This window comes from Arachis hypogaea, chromosome 4 (genome assembly GCF_003086295.3).
Source record: "Arachis hypogaea cultivar Tifrunner chromosome 4, arahy.Tifrunner.gnm2.J5K5, whole genome shotgun sequence".
Classification (NCBI taxonomy): domain Eukaryota; kingdom Viridiplantae; phylum Streptophyta; class Magnoliopsida; order Fabales; family Fabaceae; genus Arachis; species Arachis hypogaea.
In genome coordinates, this window is record NC_092039.1 from 33898110 (window position 1) to 33921762 (window position 23653).

A 23653-nucleotide genomic window follows, 5' to 3' on the forward strand; every position below is an offset into this window, starting at 1 on the left:
TAATAATTCTAAATGGTCATCCAAGGGGAGTGTTGTGATAAGATCTTATGTGGATGCCTGTTTCTAATGTAGCTTGGTTTATCAAGGATGACTCTATTTATTGTAGTTTGAAAAATGTCATCATGTACACCTATCAATAGAGGCTTAAACCTCCGAATAAAAACACACAACAACAATAAACATTCTATTCTTTCTTTCTACACTATTAATATTTCTCTTTATATTTCTTTATTTATTTATTTAGTTATCTTATAACATTAAGATCAATTTTAGTAGTTTATTATTCCTAAAATAAGAAATAAATTTAATTTTATCTCGTAAAAATAAAGAAATAAGACAACAAATAAACAATTTTTTTCCCTGATAATTTTCCCGCACAACCTCATTGGGAAAAACAATCAGGACTGAATAATAATTAATAATACTTTCGTATGTAGAAATTGGAGCTGGGCTCAGCAATTAGCAGCAGCTGAAGCTGAGAGTGTTTGTTTCTTTTCATCACACTTCATCAATTCCATCCATGGAGTTCGAGGTGAAGCTTGTTGCCGCCATCGACAATTGCTTCGTCTCCCTTCCCCTCCCTCTCATCCAAACTCTCCAATCCACGCGCTCCTCTCCTCTCCCTCACATACTCGCCCTCGAGCTTCGTTCTCCCACCCACCCTCCCAACCTCTGGTTCGTCGCTTGGTCCGGCGCCACTTCTTCTTCTCCCTCCGCCATCGAGGTAACTACTGCTGCCACCACCGTTCTCATTATCACTTTTTTTTTTCTGTTAAATTCGATTCGTGTTCTGAACAATTCGGTTGCATAGGTTTCGAAACAATTTGCGGAGTGCATTTCGTTGCCGAATCACGGTACTGTTCAGGTGAGAGCTGCTTCCAATGTGGCTCATGCTTCTCTTGTTACGATAGAGCCTCATACCGAGGATGATTGGGAGGTTTTGGAACTCAATTCCGAACAAGCTGAGGCTGCTATCCTCAACCAGGTTTTTGTGATTGCTGTTCATTCACTCCTCCAACATGGCATAGTTCAATACATGGATTAATTGAAACCTGTGAATATTAAGTCTTTTTTTTATATATATAATATATAAAAAGAAAAAGAAGCAAAGATGGTTAAATAGGCAGCTAGAATTAGTATGATTTCGCAGGATGGCATAAATCTTAAGCTAAGAGAGAGAAATGGTGATTTCGAGTTCAACATGGATCAATTAAACTCTAGAATTCAGGAAAGTTAAAGCTAAAGCTTATGGAATATAGTTAGTGTGTCTTGAAGTATCTGATACACGTGACTATTTTGAAGTGTGAGTAAAGTAGACTGTTTATATGAAATGCCAAGTTGGAATGCTTTTATTTTTTATTTTAAAACTGAGTCCTAAATAGGAATGCTACAGTTTGAAGATAGTTCTGGATGGGAATGTGATAACTAGTGAGAATTACAGTTATAACTCCTTGTGATTGGCTCACATGGTTGACATTCTGCTCATATTTGACTTGACTTTTTCAGATTTAGGGGTCTCCTGTTGGTAGGCTAACATGTACTTGTAATGTAAATGTGCATTGAGATTGATGGGCAGCTGCCCTAGATTGCAGATATCATTTCTCAACCTAAATTCTTTTTTGTAACAATGAAAAATTGTGTATTTTCAATGCTTTTATTGTGTTCGTGATGATATATTTTCTATTACTTTAGAGTTTAGATTGGTTACAGGTCTCTGTTCTACCATTTATTTGAGTTTTTTGTCCTAGTCTGTTGTGTATTACCCTAACATAATGCTGCTGATGGCTCGATGCAGGTCAGGATTGTTCATGAAGGGATGAGATTTCCTTTGTGGTTACATGGTCACACCGTCATCACATTCCATGTCACTTCTGTTTTCCCGAAGAAAGCGGTGGGTAAGATGATGCCTGTATTATATGGTTATCTTTTTGAATTTTTAAGTAGGAGGGTATTGCACGTTGGGAGTGGATGGTATTTTGTTCAGTACTTCAGGTCAGGATTGTACTCAAATGTGAACTAGTCACGTTTGAATTCCTAACTCAATAATATTGTCAATATGTATTGTTAGACTAGAGCTAACTAACATGTGAGAAATTTATCAGTACAACTCATGCCAGGAACTGAAGTTGCCGTTGCTCCCAAAAGGCGCAATAGAATGTTGGATTCAGCAGGAGATTCACATCTAGAATCCTGTGATAAGGAACAAAGTGCAAAGATGCTTCTCCGTATACAAGATCCAGGGGTATTATGTCATACCAGAACTGATGTCAAAGGTGTTGAGCTCCATATGGGGCTCACTTCTGTTGCTTTTGTTCACCCAGAAACAGCCAAGCACTTCTCTTTTAACATGCTTCAGCCAGTTTCCTTAGTACCAAGAATATCCAAGGAGAATGCCAATATTTCGAAAACCAATGTTTTGAAATCCAAAGGCGGGTCACCTGGCAATGAAGTTGAGAATGGAAATTTAACTGACAAGAAACAACATCGACAAGCTGTTGTTCATCTCTTATTTTCAGAATCTGTGGCTGCAGGGCATGTGATGTTAGCCAAGTCTCTTCGCCTCTATTTGAGAGCTGGCCTACATACATGTATGTCAAATTATACTTATATCTATCTTACGAACTCATAAACTTGAACTTGAGTATATGTGGAATGTGCATACTCATAAATTTGATTATTGAGGATATAACAAATTTTTTTCTTGCATTTTGAATTTGTATCATGCTGGTATGATGGTAATCAGGGAATAAGGTGTCTGTTATTTTAAAAGCACTGGAATTTTCCTGCACTTAGACTTGATGTGGAGATTTCATGGCTTTGGGAGCAAAGTAGTAAGTCAACATATATCAGTCCAAAGGCCAATGGCACACTCATTATTCACCATTAAAAATGAACAAAATATCCATTTCAGAGAGAGAAAGCAGAAGAACAATGTAAAAACGTATTAGTAACAGACTATGAACCAGCTTTGCCCATAGGACAAATTGGAAGTCTTTTATCTGTTTGTATCTCTGTTTTTTTCCTTGATCTTCTTTTCTAAGTCACATTATATGTTCTTTATTAAATAAGATTAAAATCAGTTAATTATGCTGCTATAGTTTGTTTCGCCTTTATCTTTGGATAGGTGGAAATCATGCCATGCGTTGTGTTGTTTAATATATATATTTCAATTTCAGCTGAAACCTTTATCTCTTTTTTCAGTTTTCGTACGATTCTGAAGTGAATATATTCTTTCTTGGTTGTACAGGGGTTTATTTGAAAGCATATGATATCATTAGGGAGAAAAGTATTCCATCCATCACTTTTTCTCCTTGTCAATTCAAACTATTAAAGCAGGATAGTTCTGCTGAGAAAGATGGTCTGGATAGCCACAATAATCACATGAATGGAAAATTACTTGCGAAATCTATGTCAGGTGACTTTGTGGACCCTATAGATTGGTCAATTAACAATGAAGTTGTTGCAGCTCTTTCTGATGAATCCAACTGCAAAGCAGAGGAAGAGAATGCAAATCAGTCTCAGAATCAAAAGAGGATAAAGAGTCTTGTTCGGCTGTGGTATATTGCACAAATTGAGGCAATTACTTCTATTACGGGTGTAGAGGTTAATTCATTGGTCATGTGTAGCCAAACTTTGCTTGATTTCAAATTAAACTGTCACAACCTTGGGGATAATGGGAGAGCTCCCCTACCTTATAATTCTTCAGAGAATAGTGGCAAGACTGCTGAAGTGTTATTTATTTTGACTTTTGGTGATGAACATCTGCATCATGGGAAACCTAATGCATACAAAGTTGCTCTTGGTAAAAGCCTTAAAAGTATCAATATAGGCGATCTGCAGCTTTTTGAAGGGATGAAATTGGGTGATCCCGTGTCTATTCATTCTATCGAAGAGACAGCATCTCAAGAGCACATTAGTTCAAATGTATCTTTACTTAGCTGGATGGAGAAACCAGCTTCTGATATTATTAATCGTAAGTTTTTCTTTTCTATTTTTGTTAAAGTGTCCATAACTTATCCACTTTATTCATTGTTTTCATCACCATTCTCATTTAGCAAAACATTAAGTGATTTTTGTTATGCCATTTATATCATATTTGTTAGCAGATGTACAAACTAAAATTGTTTGAACATGAATATGATTCACGATCGAGCACTATGAAGCCATTTTATCCTTTTATCTGACCCCATTTAGTGAGGAGTGGCTTAACTATTGTTGTGGCGAACAAAATTGATGCTGCATATATTCAAATTTTTTTTATTCTACGATTTCGCAATAATTCATATGCTGGGAACTTGGCTAGAAACATTGCTGCTTATTTCTATCCCCTTCCCCCCGCAACCCCACCAATGACTTGACTACCACTTGCTAGTTTGTGCTTGACAATTTAGTGGGCTCTCCATTGATCATGCTGATGCAATTATTGCATTATCCTCATCCATTTGAGTATGAGAAATGCGCATCTTTTAGCTAATAAATTGAATGACGCCTGTTTTATATGGTGAACTTATTTGTTACTTAACTGTGATCCATTAAAAGGCCTCTTGGACTTAGTTTGAGTCTTTAAGGTGCAAGATTTTTGTCTCACCCCTTGATGCTGCTGCTCATTAATTTGAATTTAGTCAGTTAATTATCTACAATGGTTGCATCCTCATGCAATTGGATGCCATTTGGTGATAACCTTGTATTTTGGATGATTGCAGGGATGTTGGTATTGTTATCTTTGAAGTGTGGTCTGTGGTTTGGTTCATGCAACTTGCCACTCCCTGGACATGTTTTAGTACACGGACCACCAGTGAGTACAGTTTAATTTCACTGTCTTATGAAATCCAATGTTGAATGGATTTGGCTGTTATCAGATTAGAAGCTCAAATTTCTGCATGTTGGTGATCAAATATTTTGAGCCATGAACCTTTTTTAACTCTTCATTACTCGTTATACTGCCTTTTAAGGTCGTTTTTACTGGATGCTTCTCATTCCGAGCTCGGGATTTGGCTACCTTTTTAAGCTTCCATATGTCTAGTGTTGCTTTCTTATATACCTTCTGATTAAAGACATAAAACAAAATGTATCTTTCAGTGAATTATCTTTGCATTTAAAATTTGTTTTATTATTTATTTGTTTATTTAATTTATTTATTTTGCAGGGCTCTGGGAAAACTTCATTATCAAGGGCTGTAGCCAAATCCCTTGAGAATCATAAAGATATCTTAGCACACATGTATTGATATTCATTTTAATTATTCTTTTTTCATTTTTCTTTGTGTTGCTCCTGTTTGGATTTTGATTTTCAATACAATACAGAGTTTTTGTGCCCTGCTCAAAACTTTCTTTGGAGAAGGTCCCAATAATTCGCCAAGAGCTTACAAACCATGTAATGGAAGCTTTAAACCATGCGCCCTCCATCGTAATCTTTGATGATCTTGATAGCATAATTTCAACTTCTGATTCCGAAGGCTCTCAGCCCTCAACATCTGTTGCTGGACTCTCAGATATTTTGGTTAACATCATTGATGAATATAGGGTAAGAAATACAAGTCTTGTGATATTTTTCCTGATCAAGACATTCAAATCAAACTTTCTTATACTTATATGCATAAATAAATTCTATTTTTCTGAAAGCTGAGAATAATGGAAATACATAGTAAGAAATACACAAAAAGGTTAAATATACGAGAACTTCACTTTGATACATAATCATTTTATTTCTGTACTGCACACTGGAACAGGAGAAGAGGCAAAAATCATGTGGATTTGGACCGGTCGCCTTCATAGCTTCCATACAGTCACTGGAGAAACTGCCACAGTCTTTGAGCTCTTCAGGTATGCTTTTTGTGCGTAAAACATATATCCAGTTCCAGTATATTTTAAAACGAATCTTGACTTTGGCAATCTTTTTTTTTTCCCCATGTGTATGTGTTTTTTCTCATGTTCTAGTTGCTAACTTCTTATTCTACTGTCATTAGGACGCTTTGATTTCCACATACAGTTGCCAGCTCCTGCAGCTTCAGAGCGTAAAGCTATGTTGAAGCATGAAATTGAAAGGCGTCACTTGCAATGTGGTGAAGACATCCTACTGGATGTGGCTGTCAAATGTGATGGTTATGATGGCTATGATCTGGTATTCCAGTTCCTTGAACACAGTTGTGCATCAGTAGACTTTTGTTTTGTAAAATTTTCTTAAGTCAATTTTGTTGATATTTATCATTATGTGCCTTCAGTTGCAGATTTCTTGTCTTACTTCAATACTTATTTTGGGTTAGAGTTGTTTTCATCTTTTAGTTTATTTACATCAGACCTCTTCATTGGTGGCGGTGGAGGGGAGCCGCCTTCTCTCTTTTCTCTTTCTTTTGCATTCAGTCAAATTTTCATGCACAAATCCAATTAGTGAATATGGAATGTAAAAATCACCTTTTTTGTTACGTTAAAAAATTTCAAACATGCTCTTGTTTTCACTCAGATTAGTCATTAATTCGTTATTTCCATGGTTTCACCTGCATTTCATTAGGGTTTCAGTTTCCTTTGAACTGTTCTCAACTGTTTTAATTTCATGTGAGACGTAATTATTATATAATTCACTCTTTCCAGGAAATATTAGTTGACAGAGCTGTCCATGCTGCTGTTCATCGATTTTTGCCATCAAATGCTGCCAATAATGAGCACGAGAGTCCTGCTTTACTAAGAGAGGATTTCTCCCAGGCAATGCATGGTTTTCTTCCAGTTGCAATGCGTGACATCACAAAGTCTGCATCTGATGATGGTCGTTCTGGATGGGATGATGTGGGTGGCCTCGTTGACATCCGAAATGCTATTAAGGAGGTTTGACTTGTTGAAATATTTGAATGCTCGTCTTCTTGGTTTATTTTGTATGTGCTTCTTTATGACATTCTTGTGCGTTAACATCTTTTATGTTTCTGTTAAACCATTTTCAGATGATAGAGTTGCCATCAAAGTTTCCAAAAACTTTTGCACAAGCACCATTGAGGTTGAGGTCAAACGTCCTTTTATATGGTCCTCCTGGTTGTGGCAAAACTCACATTGTGGGTGCTGCTGCGGCTGCTTCATCGCTTCGATTCATATCAGTGAAAGGACCAGAGCTGTTGAACAAGTATATTGGTGCTTCTGAACAAGCCGTAAGAGGACTATTAGACATTCTTTTAGGATATTATTGGTGTATGCCTTTGTCTACTTAAGAGTTTCTTTACTCACTTATTTTGCTTCAAAAGAAAGTTTCCCTGGTTATTTGTCATAAATGTCCAAGATTAACTTTTTTTTTTTAACTCTGAGACATCGGATCTTAAAACCGTTAGATGACCTAGGCTGATAGTTCTTAGATTCATTTCATATTGAAGTTATTTATTTTCTCTTCAAATGTCTCAGTCTGAGTCTTGAACGCTGGTTTCAGGTTAGGGATATATTCTCTAAAGCAGCAGCAGCAGCTCCTTGCTTACTATTTTTTGATGAGTTTGATTCTATTGCTCCTAAGAGAGGGCATGACAATACTGGAGTAACTGATCGTGTCGTTAATCAAGTTAGTATATTTATCACTTTTTTGGCTTTATACTTTGTTGAACAAAATCTGACTGTAATATGTATTTGATTTTCAGTTTCTGACCGAGTTAGATGGTGTTGAGATTTTAACTGGTGTATTTGTATTTGCTGCTACAAGGTTAGTATTTCAAGCATGCGTTAATTTATTGCGTTAATTTATTGGAAGTAAACTTGGAAAGAGTTTGAGTTCAAATAATGTCGCATATGAAAGACTAAAACTTCAAATTGTTAGAAAATTTTCCTTACCATGTTGGAACTGTGGCTTACTTCAAAGGTTCATAAAATATTCATTCATGGCTGGTTTCATATTAATACTTCACATTCATGGCTGGTTAGGACACAGATTATACAATTAAGGACGTGTTTGTTTCTTCTGACTATCTTTTGAGATATAAAGAAAGAACAAGAGGGAAATGGATATTAGTCATTGTTTGTACTGATATCTGTTTTATGTTGAGCAGTAGACCGGATTTACTTGATGCGGCACTGCTGAGACCTGGTAGGTTAGATCGACTTCTTTTCTGTGATTTTCCATCTTGGCATGAGAGATTGGAAATTCTGACTGTTCTTTCTAGAAAGGTATGTTTGCTGTATATAGTTTTCCATGTTTTGTTCTTGTCTGCAGAGTGCTTTGAGATTTTTATTTCTTAGGTAAATGTTTTGCGATAAAATGTTCAACACCTACTTGTTTTCCATTGGAATCATAGCCTTAGATATCTAAGCAAGAGAGAACATCCAATGTTGCACTAACAATCTTCCAAATAGGCGGTTGACCCATCATAATTTTCAATTTCAATATTTTGGATTTTCACAAGGTGGTTTTTGCACCGAGTCTTTTTGTTTCTACTACTTCAAGTTTACCTTCATCCCTGTTGTGAATATATTTCTGTGGTCTTAATCAAAATAACTCTTTCTGATTGATGCAGTTACCAATGGCGCATGATATAGATTTGGCCACAGTAGCTAAAATGACTGAGGGATTCAGTGGAGCTGACCTCCAAGCTCTCCTCTCAGATGCACAGCTCGCAGCAGTTCATGAAGTTCTGGACAATTTGGGTGCCTCTGCGCCGGGTAAAGCACCAGTTATTACAGATGCTTTACTGAAGGCCACTGCCTTGAAGGCTAGACCATCTGTTTCAGAAGAAGAGAAAAGGAGACTCTACAGTATCTATGGCCAGTTCCTGGATTCAAAGAGATCTGTTGCTGCTCAGGTTTGTTTCTTTACCCCTCTTATTTTCTCCTTCTCAGTCTCTTTGTTTGTGTCAGTCTTTATGCTCATGCTTCTGTTTAGAAAGATATCTAACCAAGGGTAGCGGGCCTAGGGCCAGATGCTCTGAATAAACCTCTGCTTGCTTCATAACCTTACCAAGAGGAAATGCTACTTTCATTGAGCTAACGTAGTTTCATTCTAAGATATACTATGCATTCTTTCTGTGCTAAGAGTGAGGAGGCAGTGTTGGATTTTTAGCTGCTTTAGTATTGGGGAACTGACACCATGAGCTTTATTAAGTGAAAAAGTTAGTTCTGGTTATTGACAATTTATTGGCAACTTTTGCAGACATCTTTCGTGTTTGATGCAGACATCTTTTGTGTTTGAAAGTGACTAAATATCAATTGTAGCCTTTCATTAGTGGAAAAAATAAATGAAAATTCTTCATTTTAAATCATAGTACATTAGGTGTTGTAAATTTTGAAATCTCAAATATCAAATTATATTGAGTGATTGGAAATTATGATATCATGACTAACTGTTAAAGGTCGTCAGATTGTGGTATGATACTTAGTTACGTGAATGCTCTTTTAATGCGTTTATTGTATGCACTTTCTCAAATCACGTGTAAATGTGCAAAGAATAAAATCACTCCGTCATCTGAATCACAACAGAATAGAATTATGTAATCACTTATGATATGAGCAAATTCTTTATTTCCCTGAATTGGTTAATAGTAATCAAACTCATGCAACATTTTCTTTACCAAGTGTTTATTATCTTTGTACCCACAAAATTTATCAGGCACGTCACTTGACTAACCATGTTTTTATTTCGTCATTCGGTTAACATGCTGCAGTCAAGGGATGCCAAAGGCAAGAGAGCAACTCTAGCGTGACAATTTGTTCACGTAATAAAGTGCCAATTTTGTTCATACTTCAAAGAGTAGAAGCTGCTACTTGGTCATTTCTCAAGAAAGCTGCTCTGTTCATTTGTACCTAATTATAGCAATTTGTACAGGAGTTGACTGTGATTCAACTCATCGTGTGTTGTATTACATAAAGTGAATTCTCCTTCCTATGTTGCATTGTTGCCAATAAAATATCAGAAGAAAAAAGAGTTATGTACAAACTTATAGTAGGTATGAATAGTATAATCCTCGTTGCAGACTCCACCAGATATTTCAAGCTTGTGCCAATTTTACTTTTTCTCAGTTTCATCTTTCATGAAAAACCATAAGAGGAGGGTGAATATTGAATAATCATTTGCAATTGTAATGATCCCAATTAACCTTATTACCAGGGTTTTTAACGGAGTTGCCAAAATTTGAGCTTATGTTTAGGCGTGTAGCTACCCATAGTCCTTGGATAAACCTTTTCTTACTAGTTTAGTTTCTGTGCATTTACAATGTAAAATAAGCTGAACAAAAAAAATTATCCGAGAAATATTCAGGCATCAATAAAAATAGTCTTAAAAATGGAAACGAAAACGAGAACAAAAGTACAAAACTAATATTAGATCGACAAAAAAATAATTATTTTAATGTAAAATATTAAGCTCTAAAATTGTGTTAAACATAGAAACATAAAATTTTGTAGAATTGTGTTTATTAGATAAGATATGGACAAAAATATTGTATTCCAGAGAATATAGAAACACTAAATGAAAATATAATTTATTTATTATTATTATTATTATTATCAAATTTTTATAATTATATTTTTATTCTAAATTTTGTATGAAAAAATAAAAATAAATTAATTTTTTTATTATTTATTTTATTTTATATTTAATTCATTATTAAATAAAACAAAAAATACATAAATTTTAAATTTAAATTTTCATATATAATTATTTTCATGTAATAATTTTATATAAAGTTAATTGAGTATGAATTTTCATTGTTTTAAATTTTATCGGCTATAATGAAAAATTTATTATAAAATTATAAAAATAAAATTAACCATTAGCACAAGAGTAGTGCTAGGGAGCCAATTATAATATCTCATGTTATAAAAAGCTAATTTTGGGTTCACCAAGGTTCGAACTCTGACCTTTTAGATCTGGAACTCTAATACCATATCCTGAAACCACTCATCCAAAAAACATAATATGATAGGATAATGTAATACTAATAATCATATCTCTAATACTTTCTAAATCTTCATTGTGCACATTGTACACTTAGGTCATTGGCTCCCTATACTTTTTCTTAGCACAAAAGGTCACAACAGCTAATGAGTTGTAACTCAAATGACATTGTCTTTTTATACTGACTTAGACGATAGATTTGAGTTTTTTTATTTTTCGAGAAAAAAAAATAAAAAAAACCATCAGCACAAATTCTTTTAAAAATATATATAAAAAAAACGGAAAAAACACGAGAAGGGAAACAAAAGCAACGAGATTGTCGAGCTTGGGTTGCAGCCTCTGCGTGGTGTGAGAACGAGACTCAGAAAAAGAAAAGAGAGAGAAAGAAAATCGAAGGCCACGAAGCTCGCATCGCTTCCCAGAAGAAGACGACGCTTCCCAGCTGTTCCGTTTTGGGTACGTAACTCTCTGCAATTCTTCTCTTTCTCCCTTTGTCTTTCTCTTCATTCTTCCGCGCGTTTCATCGATCTCTCACTTTTCCCTTTTTTTATTTTATTTTATTTTATTTTATTTTTTATCACTTCAACAACATCTCTTTCTTCTTGTCTTTACATTACTGGTCGCATTAGCCTCCAAATTATGAATTTTTCTACCAATTTAAAGAAACCCTTTTCGGGAGTGCTTCAATTTTCTGCGTTGCGGGTAAGTTCTTGATGATTTTTCCTATTAGGCTTTCGCATTTGAAGGGTTAATTTGACCTAAATTTTTTAATTTTTTCTTATGTGGGTAATGCAAATGGAATCTAGTTGTTTTTTGGGTCTTTCCGTTGCGCAATTTTTTTATTTATAAATTCTAGGGTTCGTAGCTCTTTCGAAAATCAACTAGTTGGAACACAAGGGCTCAATTAGTTCCCTTTGTAACTTTTGGAGAAAATGGGGTCTCTGTTTTTTCTATCCAATCTCATCGTTAACTATGTGGGAGTATCAGAATTTGATTGGAGTTTGCGTTCCCAGTTTCTCATATGTTAAATGGACAGAAACCTCTTTTCATTCTTAAGCCTGAACTATTCCCTGGGTCATTGGGTGTAATTTTATCAATTATTTAGTTTGGACCTTAAAATTTTAAATCTCCTATATTTTAATCACCTGATCGAGTCTAGTTCATGCATTATTTAACCTTCATCAGTTGGTTGGATAGAAGGGGACTGAAAATTAACTTTGAGGAATCAAGAGGATTTGAGTATGGCTGAATGGGTGTAACTTTTGTTTTGTACGAAAAACTAAAAATAATAGTTTCACATAGTTCTGCCTGTTGGTGAGGATTTGGTAATGTCATGTTTACAATGCTGAGTTTATGGTTTTTTTCAAGGGCTTGTCATGCAATGGGTCCTCACCATTCACATATGTTGACTACTACTTTTTACTAAACCATTTTATTTTAGAGGAGGAGAGTACATTATGTTGACTATAGCTTTTATTTTATTATGGAAAGTTTGTAATAAATAGGAAATATTTGCCAGTATATTTGTTATTGTAGCCAAATATGTTAGAAACACTTCAATTTGTTAACAACCCATGATTTTTGTCACACCATTCAAAAGCTAATCCTATTTTGCGAATAGTTTCTGGGCATGTATTGGTCGAGCTGTGTAGCAGTGCTGTTTAATTTTTTACGAACTTATTATTTGAGTTAGTTATGTTCTTTGTTTTTATGCCTGTTTAAGTTTTGGGTTGTTTTACTCTGTCAAATACTGTCATTGATGAGGCTTTTTCAAGCTACACTACATCAGCTCGTGAGATGTAACTTTACAGTATCTGGGCCTTATATTTTGCATTTATTGCCCGAGACATATTGGCTAGACTTAAATGTTGAAATGAAACTGCAACAATCATTGTTTATTTATCTTTTGTTATTCTATAATTGCGATGCACAAATCCCATTATATAACATCCAAAGGTAATGCCAAATCTTTCATTAGCAGTATGTACTGCAAACCTATTGTCTCTTTAGATAATTATCCAACCTTGGATATATTGGTTTTGCAATAAAAAAGAAAAAAAAAATCATTTTCAATCACCTACAGTTTCTGTATTTCTGTATAGTACTCAATATTTCAGGTGCATGATGTTCATTTACTTTTATTTATCCTCCAGAATCATTCTGCTACATGATGCTGAAGAAGTGACACAAATTTATTCAGTGCACAGAACACTGATACCCATGGCAGGACTTGTCTCTGGGGAACTGTCACATCATGGAGCACCTGATGGCAACTCTTCTAAAAGTTCTAAGGACACCCAGGAAGAAACACTGGGTCGCTGGTATATGTCCAGGAAAGAAATAGAGGAGAATTCCCCGTCAAGAAAAGATGGAGTTGACTTGAAGAAAGAGACATATCTGCGCAAGTCATACTGTACATTCTTACAGGATTTAGGCATGAGACTTAAAGTGTGAGTTTTCTGCTATTAATTTTATTGTTTGTATTTCATCTTTTCTTTCAGGCATCTCATTCACATACTTAGTGGTATTTCTTTGGATTGCTCCGAAAAATTTTGTGCTTACCAGACCTTATTTTACTTCTTATTTCTTTCTCTGTCTTTCTTCCAACCTGCTACGTACTAATTTTAATATAGTTGTGCGTCTGAATGATACTTCGAACCAACACAGTCTTGTATAAAGAAAGCACTTTGATGCAACTTTTTTATATAGTCGGTGCCCTTGGCAGATGGATGGAATTTACCTTTTAAACATATAGTTTGTTACTTTCCTTCTTGCAGGCCTCAGGTTACTATAGCTACAGCGATAATATTTTGTCATCGGTTCTTTCTTCGACAATCTCATGCAAAGAACGACAGAAGGGTAGGTTGTACTTTAAAATAGATATTATTGGCATTTTACTTCTCCAAATCTTTATTAGGTTTCATTTTAATTTGGGATAATATCTTTGTGCTCATGCAAGGTGGTGTTCTGTGTAGAAACCTTTTTTAAATTTCATGTTAACTTTTCCTTTGGATTAGAGGTGGCAGATACTTAGGGAAGTTTTTCTTCCACATGTAATTTTCAAGTGTTCAAAGAATATGCCTGATATTGGGTAGCTAGTCAATCCATTTTTAAATTAAGCTGCAATATGAACACCTATAAATTGTGTGATATTGCTGTATAAAGCAAATTTATTTGATAAACATGGAAGTGATATTTCATAAACAATACAGAATTGAGTTTATAGACCTACAACATCTTTATCTGTTTAACATATGCAAAAGTTTTCATGATAATGCTTCTAACTTCTAAGCTGAGTGCAGTACTTATTTCTTTAATCGTGATTTGCAATTTTTGTACAATTTTCACATCAGATGAGTTTTTTTACTCTGTGAAGTCTTGAATTAGAATAATTTGAAGCTGAATTGATTTTAATTTGCAATTTTTTTCAGTTTTCTTTTGTCCAATTATACTTAAATGGAAGTTCAACTTCTTTAACTGTTCTAATTTTTTAGGTTTCAAAATATTAAACACTTTGGCACCTTCTTATATGAGTGCTCGTAAAAATTATCCAATATCAGGAGTGATAGGAATTGAGCCACGTGATGGGCATTGGATAGAGTGAGTTTTTAGTTACATAAATAGAGGAATGCTAGAGGGCCAGTAGAATTTATTGGTTTTGGCCAGCAGTTTGCCAGCAATATTTAAAAATGTGGGCCAAAAATGTTTTGGTGGATTGCTAGACTAAAGGAATTAGGTTGATGGCTAAAAGTGCTGACCAAAAAACAATAAATTTTGCTGGACCTTGAGCCTTATTCATAAATATTATGAGAGAATGAGAGAGGTATAAGACAAGAAGCTATAATTGGAAAAGCACAGGATTTCTTGAGTATCTTGAATCGTTGTATTTCCATATTGATGAACATACATGCTTTCTATAATATCCTTATCCAGTTCGATTAAGGATCTTGTAGTAATGTTATATCTTTAGATTACATAACTGGAATCTCATTATTCACTTGGTATACATCTTTTTGCAGACCATTGCAACTGTCTGTATGTTCCTTGCTGGGAAGGTTGAAGAGACTCCTCGTCCATTGAAGGATGTTATTCTTGTTTCTTACGAGATCATTCACAAAAAGGATCCTGCAGCTGCACAAAGGATAAAACAGAAGGTGTTCTATTACTGCCGGTGCATTGACCAGTTCATTCCCATGCACAAAATTCTTTCACATACAGCCATTCTTTTCACTGTTTGTACCTCTCCATCAATGGAGTATAGTTCAATTTTCTATTTACTTCAAAACTAGGCCCCTCTCCAGTTTGTCAGTTTCTAGTCAATACATTCTCTATTTAGGTTATAGAAACATGGTTGATGCCATGGCCTCAATATTGAAATCCTATAAAATGTTCATCTGACTTGTAAATTGTGGAAAGTTTTCAAATGATTTTCATTTTAGTGCATTGTTTGGATATATCATTTAGAAAATGATATTCTGCCCCCCTTTTATTGTATAGTTGATCTGATTCCACCATTTCACTCTTGTAGCTGTATTGATAAAGTATCTGTTGGCATCTTTTGGACTTTATTCTTTCCCTCCACTTTCCTGTATATTTGATTCTATTTATTCTAACTTGTTACATATAAATTTGTTCAATAGAATTGGTAAATGATGCAGGATGTATATGAGCAGCAGAAAGAACTAATTTTACTTGGAGAGAGGGTTGTACTGGCCACTTTAGCATTTGACCTGAATGTTCAACACCCCTATAAGCCCCTTGTCGAGGCTATAAAGAAGTTCAATGTTGCAAAGAATGCCCTTGCACAAGTTGCATGGAACTTTGTTAATGATGGGTATGATTTAGTTGCTATTTGTTCTAATCTATCCTTGTTGAATCTATTTTGTTTATACAGATATATATTTGTTTACACACTGCAAAGTGGCTTTCAGGCTGAGGACATCGCTCTGCCTGCAATTTAAGCCACATCATATTGCAGCAGGTGCCATTTTCCTTGCTGCCAAGTTCCTGAAAGTGAAGCTTCCATCAGATGGGGAGAAGGTTTGGTGGCAAGAGTTTGATGTCACCCCACGTCAACTAGAGGGTTGGTGCCATCCCCTCAATCACTTGCATATTCAGATAGTTAACCCGATTGGACAGCCTTTGTTCCCATGGCTTTGTTCCCATGGCTTAATGCTATGATAATTTCTGTCATTGCCATGTGTATGGATGGTTATCTTTTACCGATCATGTTAGGCATTTTCTTCAAGAGAACAAACCCAGTTTTGCTCATGGGTAGTTTGTTGTTATAGATAGAATATCCTTCTGTGTTGTAATAGCTGGATGCTTCTGCTTAGCCTTCTGAGTCTGTCTTTATGTTGTTTTGCAGAAGTTAGCAATCAAATGTTGGAACTCTATGAGCAGAATAGAATACCACCATCTCAAGGAAGTGAAGTAGAAGGAAGTGGTGGAGGGGCAACGAGATCTGCTACAAAAGCTCCTGGTTTGAATGAGGAGCAGGCCTCAAAACATACATCCTCACATCCAGCTCCGCATCACTCATCTGCAGAAAATCATGTGGTAGCACCTAGGGGAACAGAAAACCAAAGCAATGATGGGAGTGCAGAAATGGGCAGTGACATTACTGACCACAAGGCTGACCTGGAAATAAGAGAGTCCCGGAACTCTGAACAGTTTCCTCTGAAAGATAACAAGAGAGAAGTAACAAATAGATCTAAATATGGGACCGAACGCATAGTTTCAGGAGACCAGGATAGAATTGTTGGGACAAAGGAGGCTTCAGAAGTAGGAAGGAGGGATGATCTGGGTTCGCATAAGTATAGCAGTGTCGGTCGAAATATGGAGCTTCGTGAAGGTCCTGTTGGTCACTCACCCAAAGAAGCAATGAAGATGATTGACACAGACAAAGTGAAGGCTGCACTGGAAAAAAGGAGGAAGGAGCGAGGGGAAATGACCTTAAAGAAAGATGTCATGGATGAGGATGATCTCATTGAGAGGGAGCTCGAAGATGGCGTTGAATTAGCAGTTGAGGACGAGAAAAACAAGCGCGAGAGAAGACGGAACTGGTCTAAACTGGACGAGGCAGATCACGGTGACCATGAGGAAACCGGAGATGGTAAACACACAAGCATGAAGGGACAATTACAGAAAGACATGGATGCAGACAATGCAGAAGAGGGGGAGATGTTAGATGATGCTTCATCCCTGTCTAACAATCGCAAGAGAAAGATGGGAAGTCCTCCTCCGGGTAGGCAACCGGAGATGAAAAAGCGGGGTACTTCCGGTCTCTCTGAGGATGGAAATGTGAAAGGTAGAGTTGGCTATGACTATGAGGAATGATGAGGAAAAATCCTTGCTGAGGTGAATGTTCTACTGTCCTTGATTTGGTTTCTGTGATTTGCCTTAGAAAGTTGCAAATGAATGAATTTGGAGGATGCTATGCTCTTGTATGCGCTGCACATTTCTTATTTAAGGAACGGAATGCCTCAATTTTGGTAGTGACATTGAAAGCTTACCTATTTAATATGTATTTCTACCTGAGTTCCCTTCCTTAAAAAAAAAGAAGGAAAAAAAATTCAATGATTGAGATTTGAGAGCTGTAATTGGCAAAGCAAGAATTTCAAGTATCTGTTAGATCTATCTACCTCGGCTACTTAAGAAAAGTAACACGTCAGTTTCAACCCATAGAGAATTGGGTTGAGAATCCACTGAATGTTACCATTTCACTTAAATATATAAATGCAATAGATATATAAGTGAATTTAAACACTTCATTTCGTCCAAACACCAAAATGATATTGGTCTACCATTTTGTTATCTTTTGTATTTTTTGTCAATACAATTTCATTTATTAGAAATGCGGGCCTAGCCAGATACATGATACGTTCCATGCAACCCTACCAGCGCTGAAGAGGTGTGTTAGTTTTCATTCTCCCGTTCATGAGTCTGCCATTAAACATCTCGTCCACTTTTCTATTACCCTACCATCGACATTTCCATCACGAAACTAAAATATAAGATCTTAGATTTGAGAATATAAGCTTCACTATATTGGCGCAGTCTCCACCCTCATTAACATGTTTTTACTGAAAATAACAGAATGGATGGATGAATTAAGGGTCAACATGGAGAGCTAGTTCTCCCTAGAAGGATTAAAGCCAAATTTGCTTGCTGGAGGTGGCTCTAATTAGACGTTAGGGTTTGCGATTTGCATCGTTATGCAAATTTGTATTTTCTTGGATTGTTTTATAATTTTAGATTCTTCTGGGAGTCTAAGACTTTGTTGTAATATAATACTTTTAGAGGTAACTATCTAAAATGTAGGGTGGTAATATTTGTTCATAACAGCTTAGGAGGCACACATTAATATTTGTGTATAACATTTCCTTCACAATATTAAACCAAAATACTAAAAGTAGGGTATGTCTAAAATAAGCACAACAATTATGTATTTATTAGATGTGCCATATTTATATAGACTATTAGATTTTATTAGATGAAAATTAAAAGCTAATATAAAAGAAGAATATTGATGGATTCTAATAAATACAGAATATTTTAGTATATAAATAAATGCTTTAAATGATCATACTTTAATACATAATACTTTAAATAACAACAGAATCTTTTATTCTCAAATAATTAAATATAAAATATATAAATACAAAATATATGAGTATTTTTTATTCATTAAAATTAATTAATATGCAAAAAATTTGTATAATATTAAAAATTATATTAAAATGATATTTTAAATTGAAACATACTAAATCTACACCTCAATTCTCATTGTTCTACCGCACCATAAGTCCATAATCATATCTCATTGTAACAAGACATAATTTAGAATCATATACACACGAATTCATTATAATAAATAAATAAATTTAATTAAGAAACTAAAAAAATATAAAATAATATTAAATTAAATTGATAAAAAAATTATTAATTTTTCAAAGATAATACATGAAATTATAATTGTTTCGAATTTAGTTTAGAACTTGAAAGATCGAAATTTTGAATATTATAAAAATATTTTGCATAATAATCAATTTTTGTATCTAAAAATTATTTTAAAAAAATAATAAAACTTAAAATAACATTAAATTAAATTGTTGCTAAAAGCTAATTAATTATCAAAGTTTATTATAGTCCAATATATTAGTTTTTTTTTTCAACTTATAAGACTTCAATTAGGTAAAAAACTAAAGTCTGTTATACTCAAATGGCATAGTCTTTTCATCCTCATCTACAGGTCTCAGATTCGAGTCTACTTCTAACTTTGGAAAAAAATAAAAAATAATTAAAATTTTTATTTTATATTACTTGATAAATAATCAAATTATTATATTCAAAATTTATTAATTAACTGCTTTTGTTAAAGATATTATTATATAATATAAATTTTCATCAAAATATTTTAAAAATATAATTTATTTAAAATATTATATATAATACATAAAAATATTAACTTTTTTACTTTTTTCAATTTTTTTAGAAAAATAAAATAAATAATATAATTCTAAATACATGTCTATCATATTATATATTTACTTATATTAGTAAGATCTTACGTAATTAAAAATATAAAACATATAAATACAAAAAATATAAATATTTTTTATTCATTAAAATTAATTATTATGTAAAATTTTTTTATAATATTAAAAAATTATATTAAAATAATATTTTAAACTGCAACATAAAAATATAAAATAATTAAATTTTATTTTATATTACTTGGTAAATAATTAGATTATTATATTCAATACTTATTAACTAACTAATTTTGTTAAAAATATTATTATATAATATAATTTTTTATCAAATATTTATCAAAATATAGTTTATTTAAAACATTATATGTAATACATGAGAATAGTTTTTTAAAATTTTTTTTATAGAAAAATTAAATAAATAATATGTGTTATATATATATATATATATATATATATATATATATATATATATATATATATATATATATATATATATATATTGTGTGTGTGTTTGTGTGTGATAGGCATGTATATTTTCATGACTCTCTAGTTTTTCTTATTCTTTTATTCTTTTAATATTTTTAATTGCACAAGTTTAATTAGTTTAGGTCTTACTAATATAAGTAAATATATAATGTGATAGGCATATATATTTGGAATAATATTATTTATTCTATTTTTCTAAAAAAATTAAAAAATAAAAAGTTAATATTTTCATGTATTATATATAATATTTTAAATAAATTATATTTTTAAAATATTTTGATGAAAAATTATATTATATAATAATATTTTTAATAAAAATAATTAGTTAATAAATTTTGAATATAATAATTTAATTATTTGTCAAGTAATATAAAATAAAATTTTAATTATTTTATATTTTTATATTACAGTTTAAAATATTATTTTAATATAATTTTTTAATATTATAAAAATTTCTTGTATAATAATTAATATCAGTGAATAAAGAATATTCATATTTTTTGTATTTATATGTTTTATATTTAATTATTTAAGAATAAAAGATTTTATTTCCATTTAAAGTATTGTTATTTAAACATTTATTTATATATTAGAATATTATATATTTATTAGAGTTCATCAATACTCTTCTTTTATATTAGCTTTTAATTTTCATTTAATAAAATCTAATGGTCTATATAAATATGGCATATCCAATAAACACATAATTATTGTGCTCATTTTAGACATATCCCTAAAAGTAAAAATATATAAATAACAAGAGAACTAACCTATAGAAATTAGACAAAATATTTGATAGAACTCATGTAAAAGCGCCATTCAATGGAACTGTCTAAAATATTTATAAATTTGTCCCAATTTATTATTTTATATTTACACATTTTTAACAAAATTTTTTATATTTTTAAAACAAATCTTCAATTACTGCCACCATGTTCATATATGCCATTCCCTAGACTTCAATATTTATTCACCGGAATCAACACTCGGCATGGACAACTTGGCTCTTGCTGATCATATAGGTTGTGTTTATAACCTGACCCAACACTAAGGTGCATGTCCAAATAAGATAAAAAGCCCCAATCTATAGATTGGCCTCCCCACGTAATCGACCTCCACAGAAGAGGTCGGATTCGATACATACTTCACCCTAAGAAAGTCGGGATCCAAGATTAGCTGGCAGATAACCCTTATTCAAATAAGTAACTGCCCCTAAAATCTCTCAACCCACTTCTAGGAGTCATATCTCAACTTTTCTAAGATAAATGGACGGTTATCCTCCTTAAAAGGTGGAACTACTCTAACGGTGGTTATTGGTTTACCACTATAAATATATTGACACCCCTCAGGTATCTCTAAGTTTCAATACTCTCAAAAACCTGCTTAGCCCCTTACTAACTTAGGCATCAGAGTGTCTTTATAGGTACCACCCCCCATTCCTTCACGCACACAAGTCGGACGGCGGCTCCCTAACGCGAACCTAGATGGATACCTCCTCCTTCAGGCGATTGGGCCAACCTAACAAGTCTAGTCCGTTAATCTCCGGTTACCCAGCGTAACATTGGCGCCGTTGTCGGGGACCCGAGAGATCAACCAGTAATGGCAGACGAATTCAATGAGGATGGAAACACAGCATCTGATTCTGAGCAAGAGAATCAGGACACTGGCAATAATGACAGAGCAATAGTCACCCACCAAGGAGCGACCAACCAGAACAGAGAATGCCCCTCAGGGGTAAAAGACCCAAAGGAGAACTCCTCTGAGGAACAAGGATCTGGAAAGGAAGGGCAACCCTACGCAACTGACTTCATGGGATTGGTCCATGGCCACCAGGGACGACTAGAACAATTGGAACAAGAACTGGAGCGACAGCGAGAGACAGAGAGAAACTTGAGGAACAAGATTGAGCGACGAAAAGAGCTAGAGGAAAAGCACTTAAGGCTAGAGTCTGCTCTTAAAAGTCGAAGTTCTCGCAGCGACTGAAAAGATTCCTCCTTAGGAGGAGAGGATCCGTTCAGCGAGGACATCATGAGGGCAAAAGTTCCAAGAAACTTCAAAAACCCTGATATGGACCTCTACGATGGAACCACTGATCCAAAGCATCATTTAAGCAATTTCAAAAGTCGGATGTACTTAGTCGACGCTTCTGATGCTATTCGCTGCAAAGCTTTTCCGACAACTCTCACCAAAGCAGCGATGAAGTGGTTTGACAGCCTTCCCCCAAGGTCAGTCACTAGTTTTGATGACCTCTCACAGAAGTTCCTCATGCGATTCTCTATCTAAAAGGATAAGGTAAAGACCGCACCGAGCCTTCTAGGTGTAAAATAAGAGACCGACGAACCTTTGAGAGATTACATGGAAAAGTTCAACAATGCGTGCTTGGAGATTCAAGACCTGCCCATGGAGGTAGTGATTATGGACCTAGTAAATGGAATTCAAGAAGGTCCATTCTCCCAGTCCATCTCGAAAAGGCACCCGACCTCCCTGAGCGATGTACAAGAGAAAGCTGAGAAGTACATCAACATGGAGGAAAATGCCAGGCTACGAGAGCCACATTGGCGACCTGGGCACTCTCACTCATCAAAAGAGAAAGAGAGAGAGCCTAAGAAAAAAGAGAAAGTCAGTCTTGAAAGGCTTAGGAGATACCACTCTTATACTCCTCTACGAGTTTCCCTAGTTGATGTCTACAAAGAAATTTGTCATACTGAAAGACTACCTCCCCCTAGGCCCATCAAAAATAAAAAGGGGAGAGGGGGAGTCGTGGCGACTACTGTGAGTACCATAAGCTATATGGTCACTCAATAAATGATTGTTACGACCTTAAAAATGTGATAAAAAAGCTGGTCAGAGAAGGTCGGCTGGACATATATCTCATTGAAAGGTCGGATCATCACGGCAAGAGAAAACGAGATGACGAGGACCGAAGAGATCCACCACCACAAACCCCGGAAAGACATGTACACATAATCTCAGGGGGATTTGGTGGAGGCGGCCTTATAAAGTCATCTCGCAAGAGGCACTTGAAAGAAGTCTACCAGGTCGGAAGCGAGGCTTCTGACCTCCCAACTCTCTCTTTTACTAAAGAAGATGGGCAAGACATCATTCATGGACATGATGATCTAGTTGTGATAACCATGATCCTTGCAAATACCCACCTTCACAGAACCCTGGTGGATCAGGGAAGCTCGGCCGACATCCTGTTCAAACCAGCATTTGACAAGCTGGGATTAGATGAAAAGGAGTTAAGAGCTTATCCTGATATCCTGTATGGGATGGAGGACACACCAATAAAGCCACTAGGATTCATTCCCCTACACACAAGTTTTGGAAAGGGGGCAAAATCCAAAACTCTGAGCATCGACTTCATAGTCGTCGATGTGGGATCAGCCTATAACGCTCTAATAGGCAGGACAACCCTAAACCGGCTCAGAGTAGTGGTGTCTACCCCCTTCTTTGCATGAAATTTCCAACATCAGAGGGAATAGCAACCATCAGGGGAGATCAAAAAGTGGAGAGGAAGTGCTACAATGAAAGCCTGAACCTGAGAGGAAAAGACAATGAGGTGCACACAATTGAGCTCGGAGGAGTCAGAGCTAAGGAGGAGCTGCGACCACAACTGGGGGGAAAGACTGAAAAGGTATAGGTAGGAAAAGAGGAAGGAAAAAACACCAACATAGGAGCCAACCTGAAAGAACATTTGAAGCAGAAACTTATAAGGCTCTTACAAGAGAATTCCGACCTCTTCGCCTGGAAAGCCTCTGACATGCTAGGGATAGATCCCGAGCTCATGTCACATAAATTGTCAATATACCCCGGTT

At 34.6% G+C, this 23653-nt stretch overlaps 3 protein-coding genes across 8 annotated transcripts; all 3 read left to right on the forward strand.

Moving 5' to 3' along the window:
- Nucleotides 1–333: 333 nt before the first annotated feature.
- On the forward strand, nucleotides 334–9934 carry LOC112796646 (peroxisomal ATPase PEX1). 5 transcript variants are annotated; one of them, XR_011881062.1, is made up of 18 exons: nucleotides 334–724; nucleotides 812–985; nucleotides 1796–1895; nucleotides 2103–2588; nucleotides 3248–3973; nucleotides 4704–4795; nucleotides 5147–5220; nucleotides 5304–5523; nucleotides 5729–5822; nucleotides 5966–6120; nucleotides 6588–6818; nucleotides 6932–7132; nucleotides 7405–7530; nucleotides 7607–7668; nucleotides 8012–8129; nucleotides 8258–8365; nucleotides 8477–8761; nucleotides 9620–9934. XR_011881062.1 is itself a non-coding variant. In XM_025839201.3 (17 exons), exons 1-17 carry the CDS (start codon nucleotides 521–523, stop codon nucleotides 9656–9658), a joined length of 3387 nt encoding a protein of 1128 aa, XP_025694986.1. In that variant the 5' UTR covers nucleotides 334–520; the 3' UTR covers nucleotides 9659–9934. The 5 variants fall into 5 exon arrangements, 3 of the variants coding, with proteins under 3 accessions (XP_025694986.1, XP_025694987.1, XP_025694989.1); XR_011881063.1 differs by having other exon boundaries at nucleotides 2118–2588; XM_025839201.3 differs by lacking the exon at nucleotides 8258–8365.
- Nucleotides 9935–10744: 810 nt separating this feature from the next.
- LOC112796648 (cyclin-T1-3) lies at nucleotides 10745–17490 on the forward strand. 2 transcript variants are annotated; one of them, XM_025839205.2, is made up of 7 exons: nucleotides 10745–11307; nucleotides 13005–13301; nucleotides 13629–13710; nucleotides 14871–15005; nucleotides 15510–15685; nucleotides 15783–15934; nucleotides 16220–17490. In XM_025839205.2, exons 2-7 carry the CDS (start codon nucleotides 13072–13074, stop codon nucleotides 17188–17190), a joined length of 1746 nt encoding a protein of 581 aa, XP_025694990.1. In that variant the 5' UTR covers nucleotides 10745–11307; nucleotides 13005–13071; the 3' UTR covers nucleotides 17191–17490. The 2 variants fall into 2 exon arrangements, with proteins under 2 accessions (XP_025694990.1, XP_072091598.1); XM_072235497.1 differs by having other exon boundaries at nucleotides 11060–11307; nucleotides 14871–15083.
- A 4700-nt stretch (nucleotides 17491–22190) lies between these two features.
- LOC140184102 (uncharacterized) lies at nucleotides 22191–23296 on the forward strand. The gene is made up of 2 exons (XM_072234388.1): nucleotides 22191–22607; nucleotides 22676–23296. Exons 1-2 carry the CDS (start codon nucleotides 22191–22193, stop codon nucleotides 23294–23296), a joined length of 1038 nt encoding a protein of 345 aa, XP_072090489.1.
- Nucleotides 23297–23653: the final 357 nt, after the last annotated feature.